Source organism: Stomoxys calcitrans, chromosome 2, assembly GCF_963082655.1.
Source record: "Stomoxys calcitrans chromosome 2, idStoCalc2.1, whole genome shotgun sequence".
Lineage (NCBI taxonomy): Eukaryota > Metazoa > Arthropoda > Insecta > Diptera > Muscidae > Stomoxys > Stomoxys calcitrans.
The window spans coordinates 234236685-234251262 of NC_081553.1; the positions used below are offsets into that span (position 1 = coordinate 234236685).

General features: G+C 37.9%; 1 protein-coding gene across 15 annotated transcripts in view; it reads right to left on the reverse strand.

Annotated features, from left to right (window-relative positions):
- Positions 1–14578, reverse strand: part of LOC106095618 (uncharacterized) — a 161665-nt gene that overhangs the window by 41445 nt on the left and 105642 nt on the right. For all 15 annotated transcript variants that reach the window (XM_059363830.1, XM_059363841.1, XM_059363839.1 and 12 more), the window contains one exon: positions 10478–10784. In XM_059363830.1, coding sequence (XP_059219813.1) covers positions 10478–10784 — 307 coding nt within the window. The remainder of the gene's footprint in view (positions 1–10477; positions 10785–14578) is intronic.

Sequence of the window (14578 nt, forward strand, 5' to 3'; positions counted from 1 at the left end):
CTGATTTACATTTTCTTTTTCGAGATTACTTCTTAGTATTTAGAGCGCACAACAGGCCGATTACTGACTTAGGTGTATGTCCATAGTGGCATGGGGCTGATTAATATCGGCAACCTTTCCTAACCTGACACGTTTGCACGTGTCAATACGTTGGGACCCATTTTTGATAACTCGGTCTCTATTTCCCGTTCAATGTTGGCTCTGAGCTCTTCCAACGTCGTCAGCTTGTCGGCATAGAACAATGACTTGACATAACCCAAAAAAAATATTCTAGAGGTGTCAAATCGCACGAACAAGGCAGCCAATTGATTGGGTCATTTCTTGAGATGTTCTTACACTTCAATAAATCAAATGTAACGCGTGCTGTGTGGCTCATGGCACCGTCATATTGAAACCACATGTCGTCCAAGACCATATCATCCAATTCAGGCCAAAAATAATCTGTGAGTATGGTGCGGTAGCGTTGTTCATTTATGGTAACATGACGATTGGCTTCACTGACGAAGAAGTACGGCCCAATGACACCGCCGACAGGCAAACCCCACCAAACACATATTTTTTGTGAATGAAATTTTGACTCGTGAAGCACATGGTAATTTTCACCTGACCAATAACGCATATTTCGCTTATTGATGAACCCATTTAGCTAAAAAAAAATTGAGCTCAGGCTCTTAAAGTAGACGACAACGACTCCGAATTTCGGTAATAAATGTTTATGATTTGCAAACGTTGTTAGTTCGTGTACTTTACCATGATGAAAGTGTTGAGTTTACTCAATACATTGACAGCGACAATTCATTTTTGTCAAGTCCCTATTGGAAAACACTTTATAAACAAAACCGAAGCTGTAAGACCATTGACCCTCATATTACCTGTTGCAAATTGTAAATTTGTCCATGAACATTCAATTAAGGAACAGGAGCAAACTGTTCGCTTATCGATGAGTACTATCCGATTCAAAATTTAAGTTTAATTGTAAGGGGCCTTTTTATAGCCGTTTCCGAACGGCGTGCCGCAGTACGACACCTCTTTGTGGAGCAGTTTTTACATGGCAAAGTACCTCACAAATGAAGTCAGCGTTAGGAGGGGAAAACCACCACTGAAAAGTCCAACGTCATGGGCGGACATGCTAACCTCTGCGATACGATGGCGTCCATGGCCGATCAAGGACTACATCGGGTTAATCCGGCAAGTCGCAGTTTTAAATAAAAAGTTAATTGGGTCAGTTAATTTTGTGATTTTTATTTTTTCTGTGCATACTCGGAGAATAAAAGCGTCTTTTATGAGCCCAAGAGCTGAAATCGGGAGATCGGTATATGTAACAGCTTTATCCAAATGTAGTTCCCTTTGGACCATATAGGGCAATTTTCAGTCAAATCCGGTTATAAATACGGCTTTAAAGGGCTCAAAACATTAAATCAGGAGATGTGATCTGGACCATACTCTGCACAGATGACGAATGGTCGAGTGGAACTCTCCGTAACAAATTTCATCGAAACAGGGAAAGAAATGCGACTTTTATGGGCTCAAGACCCAAAATTGCAATATCGGTCTATATGGGGGCTTTATTAAGTTAAAATCCTATACAGCCCTTCTTCGAACTTAAACTGCCTATGACAAAAAAAAATATCTGTGCAACGTTTAATATCTTCAGTTTAATATTTTCATTATACGCTACACCACTACTGTGGAACAGGGTATTATAATTTAGTGAAGGATTAGAATTTTGGGAAGCATTAGAATCGATTTCTGATTCGATTTAGATATGTCTGTCTGTCCGTATTTTTGTCCGGCTGTCTGTTTTTCACTCCGTCTATCTCTCTGTCTGTCAATCGCACTCAAACCTTACCCCGGCATTTGTTTTGACGTACATACAAAGCCCAATAAAACTGGAAAAAATTGGCTCAGATTTGGATATAGCTCCTATCAATTTTTATTTCTAAAGCCCTTGCAAGAGCATTTTTAAACCGATCTTCTCAAAAATTCACGACGCTCTCTTCTACGACTCCCACAACGTGTACGAATCGCTTGAGATTAATATATAGGTCTCATATAATGTTCGTCCGATTTTAGCTAATGCTGTAATAATTTGGAAATTTATTAACCGATCCTCATGAAATTTGGCATGAAGAGTTTTCTTAGGCCTCTTCAGATCACTGTTGAATGTATCTCCTGATTTTTCATTTTTAGGCCTAAGCAGGCACTGCGATTTCTTCTATGACTCCCATAACATATACAGATGATGGTAGTTAATTCTTTAGATCAAATACAAGCAAATTTAAATTTGGACGTCTTAGCTGGGGTACTCCAAATGGTGTAGGGTAATACAAGGTCGATTTTAACCCATCCTTACTTTTTCAAAAAAATTGATTCTTATAGAACACTTTTCCTCAAATCTAGTTTCCTAATTCCCCAGATCTTATGAATGTATCGAATGATATGAATTCAAAACTAAGCAATTTTACAAATGGCTATGAAATAATTTGAGAAATGAAAAGAAAATTCTTACGACACCAACTCAAAACGGAACATAGGAAACATAAACTTTTGCATGCTCCCACTATGGCAAAATAAATGCTAAAAATTCAATTCAATTGGAAAACAACTCAACAAAAAACTAGAAAATATGACCCCAAGACAATAGCTACCCGGGCGCCGACACAAGTAGAGGTAACCAACTGAAATAAGGTGTTTAAGCCATCAAAAAATAAACAAAATCAAATTACAAAGGCCACAATGAGCCCATCATTACTTTTAGACTGGATCAGTGTTTTTTCTTTGGTTTATTTAGTAAATATTGTAGTTGGTTGGTAGGTCTTAGTCTTAGCTTCAACAACAACAGCACTTACTTGAATCGCCTAAAAATCTTAAATTTTTTGCTAAAAAGCTGTTATTTACGTTTAACAAAATCTCTGTAAAAATTATAAAAAACAACAACAACAAGTTGGTCTCTTTCTTGTTTTGCATTTGAGACTTTCGTACATTAAAAAGGAGAATTGTAAAGTTTTGTTTTGTATTTTTTTTTAATTTCGTTCTATATAAAGAAAAATGTTGTGTCAAAAAGAAAAACTAAAGACGTTAAAGTTAAGTTAGAAATGAAAACAAACGCACACAGCCATATGTGACAAAAATTATAGAACAGGTAAAAGGAAGTGAAAGGGGTTGAAGTTAGTCTTTAAGATTGCTAATGTCAAAGTCATAAAAAGAAATTTAAAAGGAATTTTAAATAATCTATTGCAGTAGTTTCCAAACTCCCATGAGAATAGCCTGGCACTCCCCACATTGATTTGTGAGGTGGAATAACTGATATACATTTTTATACCCTACACCTCTACTGTGGTACAGGGTATTATAACTTAGTGAATTAGTTTGCAACACCCAAAAGGAAGAGAGATAGACCCATTTATAAGTATACCGACCGACTCAGAATCACTTTCTGATTCGATTTAGCTTTGTCCGTCTGTCCATCTGCCCGTCTTTCCGTCTGTCTGTCCGACTGTCCATGTTAATTTGTGTACAAACTACAGATGGCAATTTTCATCCGATCGTTTTCAAATTTGGTATGGGCATGTTTTCGGCCTAGAGACGAAGCCTATTGAAAATGGAAAAAATCGGTTCAGATTTGGATATGGCTCTCATATACATGTTCGTCCGATTTGTAATAATACTGCAAAAATCATTTATTAACCGATTTTCTCGAAATTTGGCAGGAAGGATTTTCTTATGACTCTCGATATTGCAGGCGAATTTCATAGAAATCGGTTCAGATTTGGATATAGCTCCCATATATACGTTCGTCCGATTTGCAGTAATAATACATTAAAATGGTCATTTGTTACCCGATTCTCTCGAAATTTTTGCAGGAAAGATTTTCTAATGACTCTCGACATTATAGGTGAATTTCCTGGAAATCAGTTCAGATTTCGATGTAGCTCTCATATATATCGCCCGATTTTCACTCCTAGAGCCACTGCAAGCGCATTTAATTACCAATCTTCTCAAAATTTTGTACAACGCTTTCCTCAACGACTTCCACAATGTCTATAAAGTTTGCTCGAAATGAGTTCAGATTTAGACATAGCTCTCATATATATATTCTCGTCCGATATGCAGTAATATTGCTATCAAATGATCATTTGTTAATCGATCATTTACTTAAGCGAGAATATGGCAGGAAGGATTTTCTCTTGCTTCTCGACATTATAGCTGAATTTCATAGAAATCGGTTCAGATTTAGATGTCATATACGTATATGGCCCGATTTTCACTACTAGAGCCACTGGAAGAGCATTTTTTGAACAATCTTGCCAAAATTTTGCACAACTCTTTTCTCGACGACCATCACATATTCAAATTTTGGGTAATTTGCAATAATGTTGTCATTTGTGAACCGTAGAACATATTTGCTCGAAATGTGATACGGATTGTTTAATAACCTATCTGAAAACATCCGATGAGGGTCAACAAAATTGGTTCAGAATTAGACACAGCTCCCAATTTGTACCTATAGGGTAGGTGTAGGGTATAATAAAGTCGGCACCGCCCGTCTTTTGCCTTTCCTTACCGGTTAATTTAAAAATAGAGATCAAGAATGAGACGACAGAAATGACGGCGTGCCACAGTGCGACACCTCTTTGCAGAGAAGTTTTTGCCTAGTAAAGTACCTCAGAAATGTTGCCAGCATTAGGAGGGGAAAACCACCGCTGAAAATTTTTTTTAAAGGTCTCGCCAGGATTCAAACGCTGACATTCAGTGTCATTACTAAAAATTAACCTCAAAAAGAAAATCCAAGTCAGGAACTCCGTGCTACTTACAAAATCCTTAATTGTTTTCCATGCCACGACCCTAAGTTGTTTCATGTCTGGTATTGTGTCCCCACCTAAATGCCGGTGTCTGTTAGCCACGAAAGACGGGCAATGAAAAATCTTTTACTTCCCCGCATGCCCTACATCTTCCCCGTATGCCCTACACCGATTTTGCTTAAGCGAGATCGTAGTCCCCTGTGTCCTGTCATAATACCGAAAGTCATGCTGACCTCCTTTTTACTACCTTTCAGTAATAGCTTTGTCTTTTCACGATCTGTATCCCCCCGTAGGATTTTCGTCGTCCTATCGACCATTTCGCTGTTCCACAGTGTTGCATTGATACCAAGATCATGGATAGTAAAGTAATACCAAAACAATACCGAATGGTATGGATGATGTTAAGCATTATAATACCATACGGTATTATTTTGGTATTAATTCCCGTCGTTGCTTTACTAGCAATACCATTGGTACCATATGGTATCAATTTTTCTTTCGTTGTTGACATTAGGGTAGGTCTGGCCTTCGACAGTTTCTCTGAACAATTTTTTTCTTCAAAGGCATATGTAGATCATACTTAACATCGGTATGGTAGTATGATCTAAAACTAGCTACATTTTCTCATAAACATTCCATTAAGGAACATGGGGTACTTTTCTCATATCAATGAGTGTAGTCCGAGCAAAGTTTAAGCTCAATGATAAAGGGCCTCTTTTTTTACGCCGAGTCCGAACGGTGTGCCACATAGCGACACCATTTGGTAGAGGAGTTTTAGCATGGCAGGATGTCTTACAAATGTAGCGAGCATATCAGGGGGATGACCACCGCATTCGGCGTCATGGGCGGACATGCTAACCTCTTAGCCACAATGGAAAGTATGATCAGAACTCCAAACGTTCGGTTTATATGGAAGCTATGGCATAAGTATTGTGTAGGAACGAGTAGGACGCTACTTCGCATGAATGTCGTTACAGAACAGACAGGCAGATGACGGACGAAAAGATAAACAGACTTAAGAGGTTCTTAAATCAACATCCCAGTATTACTAAAGGTATGATGGAAATAGCACATCATCAAAAATTATGAGAAAAGTTTCAAGAAAACATGCCTTTGGTTGTGAATTCATAATAAGTTGAAGGATTTGACTGTTTACGCTCAGTTTTACTTCAGTGTAATAAATAAAAAAAGATTATAACATCGGTCTTATCAAAGCCCAAGCTCTGATCGGAGACTGGGCCGAGGCGAGTCCTACCGTCGACAGAAGGAACTGCTGGCCTTTGATAAGAGTTCACTCAGTCCTGCCGGCCGTTTATCCGAATGAATGATGATGAATGATGAATACTACGGATGCTGTAGTGATGAGGAGGAGGAGAGGATTCAGCACTTGCCTAAGTCTGAGTCCAAAGAGGCACAGGCTTTCCATCTTAGGGAGGCACTTTTTCTCCGATCTCCGCCTTCTTGCAGATGTATCTCTGGAAAGTCTACTCAAGTACGGCAATAGAATGGAGAGATCGGAACGGAACTCTCCAGGAATGCAAATACGTGACAGCATGCCAGATAGGCCTTCTTATATTTTAACATATTTTAAATTTTGTATTTTCCTTTTCACATACACTTCTATTTATACCTCCCATCATAGGATAGGGATACACTAATCTCGTCATTCCTTTTGTAACAACTCGAAATATAGATTTACGACCCCATAAAGTACATATATTCTTAAAAGTTTTGGAATTCTCATTCCATATCGGTTCATATTAGGATAAAGGCGCCATATAAACCGATCCCCAGGCTAGACTTGTTGAGGCCCTAGCAGCCTTAATTTTTATCGGACAGCTTAAAGTGTTTTGGAGTCCACTGTAGTGCACAGAAGCATGCCCCCCTACGACACTGAATGTCTGGGCTCGGAAACAAGTAAAAAGGCTTTAAGTTCTGCCGGGACGAACTTTGGATACCTACCCCCTCGGGTATATATGTAAGCCACCTCTCATCAAAATCCGGTGAAACTGCATACCTTATTCCCCCATAGCAGCTATATCGAAATATGTTGCGATTTGGACCAAATACTAATAAGTACAAGTTATTGTTCAATTGTGTATAACAAAATATTGTGCTTTTTAGTAGCTTTATCTAAAAATAAACTGATCTGAACCATATACGACACGGATGTCGAAAAGCCTAACATAAGTCACTGTGTCAAATTTCAGTGAAATCGGATTATAAATGTGCCTCTTATATGGCTAAGACTTTAAATCGAGATATCGGTCTATATGGCAGCTATATCCAAATCTGGACTGTTTTGGGCCAAGTTGCAGAAAAATGTGGAAGAGCCAAACACATCTCACTGTCCCAATTTTCGGCGAAATCGTACAATAAATGCGCCTTTTATGGCTCCATAACCTTGAATCGAGAGATCGGTTTATATGGCAGCTATATCGGAATCTGGAACGATCTAGGCCAAATTGAAGACGAAAGTCGTAGGGCCTACACAACTCAGTGTACCAAATTTTGGCAACATCCGACAATAAATGGACCTTTTATGGGTCCAAAACCTTAAATCTGGAGATCGGTCTACATGGCAGCTATATTCAAATCTAGACCGATCTGGACCAAATTGCAAAAGTATGTCAAGGGGCTTAACTTAACTCACTGTCCCAAATTTCGATGAAATCGGACAATGAATGCTCCTTTTATGGACCCAAAGCATTAAATCGAGAGATCGGTCTATATGGCAGCTATATCCAAATTTTGACCGATCTGAGCCAAATTGAAGAAGGATGTCGAAGGGCCTAACACAACTCACTGTCCCAAATTTTAGCAAAATCGGCGGATCGGCCTATATCAAGGAATACATCGAAATATCCATTTCCGACCTTATAACGTATATATATTCTTGATCACCGTCTTTCCGTCTGTCTGTTGAAATCACGCTACAGTCTTTAAAAATAGAGATATTGAGTTGAAACTTTGCACAGATTCTTCCTTTGTCCATTAGCAGGTTAAGTTCGAAGATGGGCTAAATCAGACTATATCTTGATATAGCCCCCATATAGACCGATCCGCCGATTTAGGGTCTTAGGCCCATAAAAGCCAAATTTATTATCTGATTTTTCGGAAATTTGGGACAATGAGTTGAGTTAGGCACTTCGATATTCTTCTTCAATTTGCCCCAGATCGGTTCAGATTTGGATATAGCTGTCATATAGACCGATCTCTCGATTAAGGGTCTTGGCCCAATAAAAGACGCATTTATTGTCTGATTTTGCCAAAATTTGGGACTGTGAGTTGTGTTAGGCCCATCGACATTCTTCTTCAATTTGGCCTAGATCGGTCCAGATTTGAATATAGCTGCCATATAGACCGATCTCTCGATTTGAGGTCTTGGACTCATAAAAGACGCATTTATTATCCGATTTTGCCTAAATTTCGGACAGTGAGTTGTCTTAGGCCCTTCGATATCATTCATCAATTTGGCTCAGATCGGTCCAGATTTGGATATAGCTGCCATATTGACCGATTTCTTGATTTAAGGTTTTGGGCCCATAAAAGGCGCATTTATTGTCCGATGTCGCCGAAATTTGCGACAGTGAGTTGTGTTAGGTGTTGTCTTCGACATCCTTCATCAATTTGGCTTAGATTGGTCCAGATTTGGATATAGCAGATTTGAATATAGCTGCCATATAGACCGATCCGCCGATTTAGGGTCTTAGGCCATTAAAAGGCGTATTTATTATCCGATGTCGAAATTTGGGACAGTGAGTCGTTTTAAGCCCCTCGACGTACTTCTGCAATATGGCACAGATCGGTCCAGATTTGAATATAGCTGCCATATAGACCGATCCGCTGATTTAGGGTCTTAGGCCCATAAAAGGCGTATTTATTATCCGATTTTGCCAAAATTTGGGACAGTGAGTTGTATTAAGACTTTCGGCATCATTCTTCAATTTGGCCCAGATCGGTCCAGATTTGAATATAGCTGCCATATAGACCGATATCTTGATTTAAAGTTTTGCCCCGTAAAATGCTCATTTATAGTCCGATTTGGGACTGTGAATTGTGTTAGGCTCTTCGACATTTATCTGCAACTTGGTCTCAATCGGTCCAGATTTGGATATAGCTCCCATATAGACCGATATCTCGATTTAAAGACTTGGGCCAATAAAAGCCGCATTTATAGCTACTAAAAAGAACAAAATTCTGTTTAACACAATTGAACAATGACTTGTACTTATTAGTATTTGGTCCAAATCGGAACATATGTCGATATAGATGCTATGGGACATAAGGTATATATTTTTTACCGGATTTTGATGAAAGTTGGTTTTCACATATACCCGAGGTGGTGGGTATGCAATGTTCGGCACGGCCGAATTTAACGCCTTTTTATTTTATTTTTCAGAGAAGCTGTTGAGGGTGCACTGCTTCAAATCTCTTTTTACTGGGTCGATTAAACAGACGAATGAAAAGAAGTGACAAGGTGCAAACTAGTTCAGTTCGTTCATTTCAGTCACCTATTCAAGGAACTATGCAACACTTGTTCTATATCCCTAGTGAATACTTGATACGAAGCTATTGAAGTAGGTTAGATGTGTGAGTGTCTCTTATTTTATAATGCCACTGTAACCTAAGTGGCATTATAAAATAAGAGACACTCAGACAATTTATATCCATTATAATACCACAGGCCATCAAAGCCACGACCTACGCACTGGGCGTGGGTCGTGGGTTGTGTAAAATTCCTTTATGATTTTGACACCGCCTTTGCTAATGGATTTCTTAAAATTGGATAGGTAACATATTTGTGCTTAAATTCTCAAATGAAAAAGAAATAAATTAAAAAGTAGTTTGTAGAAAAACAAAAATTTAATAAATTAAACAAATGTTAGGAGTAACATCGATATAGCTAACGAACAAAGCTGGACCGTAGTCGTTGAGTCGGTTGATAGAAGATAGAGTGAGGAGAGATAATTGCAGGGACAGAAGCCATGGACTTTTTAACAAACATAGGACTACGATCCTTGAAATTTCATTGCATTTATTTTAGTTTACCAATTTTGCTGTTCAAACTCAACTACATACTTTAAGCGACAGATTTGGCGCAACCAGTTAACAAAGTATATTTCATTAAAAAGGACTAAGCCCAGAGGCCACAATTGATCGAACTAAGCCAACAAACAAGGCCTACTTGTTATGGGCACAACTACAAAAATATGGCAAACAAGGCATTCTAAAGGACTATCGCTTAAAAGTTATAACCAAATAACGAATTGGAACTACTCTCTTTTTTTTCGATTAAAGACTTTCGGTTTAAATTTGAACAAAATCCTCAATGTTTTTGCCGCATTTTTCATCGTATGTTTAAAGGAATTTCGAAACAATTCCCCTATTACTAAGTTAATAATAATACTCGCATCTACTTTCGTATTGTTTATAAAATTTTTCTCAATAGTTCTAATTTGTTGGTTTTACTCTTGTTTGAAAGAAATAAAAAAAAAAAACTAAATAATGAAACTGAACTCTTAACTGGGGGAAATAAGACCAAATCAAATATTTTTGTATTTAGTGTGAAAATAAAAAATTAAAAAAAAAATTCTTAAATTTTTTTTTTGCGTATTTGGTGATGGTTAAGTTAAAAAAAAGCGACAAAACTAAAGGAAATGTTTTGGTCGCACCTTCTTTTTGGTTGGTTGTACGTTTTTTATGAACCGAAGGCATTGCGGCCAGCATGGAACGATCTTGTTGGTGCAGAGGATGGTGCTGTTGATAGCCGTGTTGGCCTCGTATCGCACCCAACGATATCGATTTTTTCGGTTGGAATTGTTGCTGTTCTTTGGCTGTTGCTGTTGTTGATGTTGTTTTTTGGACGCTTGACCCAGATTGATCTCGTATTCTACGTACATTGGGCCAAACGAATTGCAAACGATACTCTGTGCTCAACTTTGAGATGGTCTTTTTGAATAGGCCATTCGACTCACCCGCCTGCAAAGAGACACAAGAAAATAAAACAAAAAACAAAAACCAGAAATAATCCAAAAAATTCAAATCACCACCAGCAGTGTAGATAACACCCACACCCACACCCAACCACCCACACATACACGAAGGCAGATACCAATACACAACACGGTTACAACACCACAGGCACACACACACACACACACAAAACCCAAAAAACCACATGACGAAATATATCAATTTTTTTATGATGTCATCCATTTTATTGCCATATCCAGGATCAGCCAGAGTTCGGTGGAGGTTTAAGGATTGGTAAGAAAGAAAACCAAATTGCAAGGTAAAGAAAAAAATGGAAGAAAAAGAGAGACAGACAAAATACAAGTATTTTTGGTAAATTTATAGATAATGTTTGTAGATTAAAAGAAAATGCTATTTGTTTTGTACATTTACATATACATACATATTATAAGTCATTATTTGATTTGATTTGATTATTTGATTTAAATTTTTTTAATTATTTTCTTCAATATTAACAATTACTATACAAAGTGCTTAGACATTCATTTGATATTGAGGGTTAATGAACATTGAAATGGGAAAACGAGATACAAAATAAAACATGCACACACATTCTTAACAATATTCAATATTAGGTATTTGCAATAAAATTATATTTACAAATAAAAAAAAAACTATAAACTATAGACAAATTAGTTGGATTTTCATGCCCCTCCCCATAGTGGGGATGGATGGAATACAAACTTCGTCAAAATGCTGAAAATTTTTATGCTCCTATTCACCACCAATACAAGGTTTTATATATATTTATATGCCACTATATATTCTCTTTTTGTGGTTCAATTTTAAGACACGACCATTAGAAGAATTACGCAAACATCAAAACGACTTGTGAATTAAGTGAGCCATCTGGATGTTTTCTTTGTGTAAACCGATGGTGGTAGCTAGAAGTCAATGTTCGTCCTGGGCGAACTAAACTTATTAGAGAGTAAACAAGACAGTCAGTTACATTGAACAACAACACAGCCACCATAAAAGTTAAATTCTCAAAAAAAAAATAAAGTTATTCCACCTCTTTAAATGTAATAAAATGCAAAAATTCTAACATTCGAAGAGGGCGAAATTATTAGATTACAAAGGCTGTGTAATATTAATTTGATAAATTATTATTAATTATACGCTACGATGGACTTCAAAACACACCCCAGCTCATGAGTCATATTAGCTTGTTTGCAATGGAATGAAATGTTCATGGAGAATTAGGACCATGAACAATATACTCTGTTCAGGACTATTAAGAACAGCAGAGTCCAGGACAAGCTTTGGCGGAATTATAAATCGATTTTGTTTGCATGAGTGTAGGTCCTAAGGAACATTAGTTAAAAACAAGTAAAAGCGTGCTAAGTTCGGCCGGGCCGAATCTTATATACCCCCCACCATGGATCGCATTTGTCGAGCTCTTGCCACGGTATCTCTTTTTAGGCAAACAAAAGATAAAAGAAAAGAATTGCTATGTTATTGGAACAATATCAAGTTATGGTTCATTTCGGACCATAATTGAACTGAATATTGGAGACCATAGTAGTAGTCAGTGTAAAATTTTATCCAAATCTATTGAGAAATGCTCAGTTTAGGGGCTGAAGAAGTAAAATAAGGAGATAGTTTTATAGAGGAGCTGTATTAGGCTATAAACTGATTCATGCCATATTCGACACGTATGTTAAAGGTCATGAGAGAAGCTGTTGTATAAAATTTCAGCCAAATGGGATAATACTTTCGCCCTTTAGAGGCTCAAGAAGTCAAGATCCCATATAGGTTTATATGGCAGCTATATAAGGTTATTGACCGATTATTCTTAGCACAGTTGTTGAATGTCATAACAAAACACATTATGCAAAATTTCAGCCAAATCGGATAAAAATTGCGCTCTCTAGTGGCTCAAGAAGTCAAGACCCCAGATCGGTTTATATGGCAGCTATATCAGATTATGGACCGATTTGAACCATTCTTAATACAGTTGTTGGAATTCATAACAAAACACGTGGTGCAATATTTCAGCCAAATGAGATAGAAACTGCTCCCAGTAGAGGCTCAAGAAATCAAGACCCCAGATCGGTATATATGACAGCTACATCAGGTTAGGGACCGATTTGAACTATTCTTAGCACAGCTGTTGGAAGTCATAATAAAACATCTCATGCAAAATTTTAGCCAAATCAGATAAGAATCAATTTATATGGCAGCTATATCAAAACGTGGGCCGATATAGCCCATTTACAATCCCCATTGACCTACACTAATAAGAAGTATGTGTGCAAAATTTCAAGCGGCTAGCTTTACTCCTTCGAAAGTTAGCGTGCTTTCGACAGACAGACTGACGGACGGACCGACAGACGGACGGACATGGCTAGTTCGACTTAAAATGCCATGACGATCAAGAATATATATACTTTATGGGGTCTTAGATGAATATTTCAAGGAGTTACAAACAGAATGACGAAATTCGTATACCCCCTTCCTATGGTGGAGGGTATAAGAAAACTATGCATAATTTTGTTAAAACCTTATAAAAACCAGCAAAGAAAGGCAAATATAATAACCTACACAATCGACTGTATGGTTAAAGCTATGGTGCCATAGAGATCATTTCAAGGCTCTAGGTGGTCGGACGCTTTTTGGCAGAACCCTTAAATTGGTCCCCTCGGCCTTTATTGTTCTGGTTGCAAAATCTTCTAATTTGTCATTTGTGGTCCGATTTTCAAAAAAAAAAAATTTGGTGGATACTGCTCCCTTAAAAGAGTCTACTGGTTTCGGGGATATTTATAATTATTTTTTTTTTGACCTCATGGCCGAGATTGGTTTCGTATTTTGCGATTTTGTAGTTCGATTTTCATTTTGATGCCTGATTTGGATATGTGACAAAATTTATAATGACTTTACTGTAGTGTGCGTCAATATACGTTAATTCAGTAAAAAGCCATACAGTATGAAAGTCAAAAAATGTAAAAAAGGGAAAGTCGAGCCATGTCCGTCCGTCTGTCTGTCAACAGACCTGTGGACCTGGGGTCTATATTGAGAACACAGGGACAGATCTGTTTTCGAATGTCTGACCATAATGCAATTCTGCAGGCGGATATGCGAGCGATCACAGAATGCGTCAGGTATAGTGGTGTTAACGCGAGTACATCGAGTGTGAAAATTTTTATGGACACTAAACTGGCCAAAAAGAACGATAAGGTCACGAACAGTCATGGAATGTAAGAAGGAGATCAACGTCTTCTCTGAGGATGGCACGATCCACATTTTTTGGTGCCGGACCACAGCGGAGTAAGGAGGAATGAAATAGCAGACGATTTGGCAGCGAAGGCCAGAGGACTACCGTCAATAAACTTGGTTAACCCGCGATCTTTCGAGGCGACGCAATCCGAGTTTAGTGCGTGGGCGACTAACGCAAATGTAACACTGGGGTCTTGACTTCTTGTGCCTCTACAGGAAGCAATTCCTATCCGATTTGGCTGAAATATTGCACCACGTGTTTTGTTATGACTTCCAACAACTGTATTAAGAATGGTTCAAATCGGTCCATAACCTGATATAGCTGCCATATAAACCAATCTGGGGTCTTGACTTCTTGAGCCACTAGAGGGCGCAAGTATTATCCGATTTGGCTGAAATTTTGCATGAGGTGTTTTGTTATGACTTTTAACAACTGTGCTAAGAATAGTTCAAATCGGTCCATAACCTGATATAGCTGCCATATAAACTGATATGGGGTCTTGACTTCTTGAACCACTAGAGGG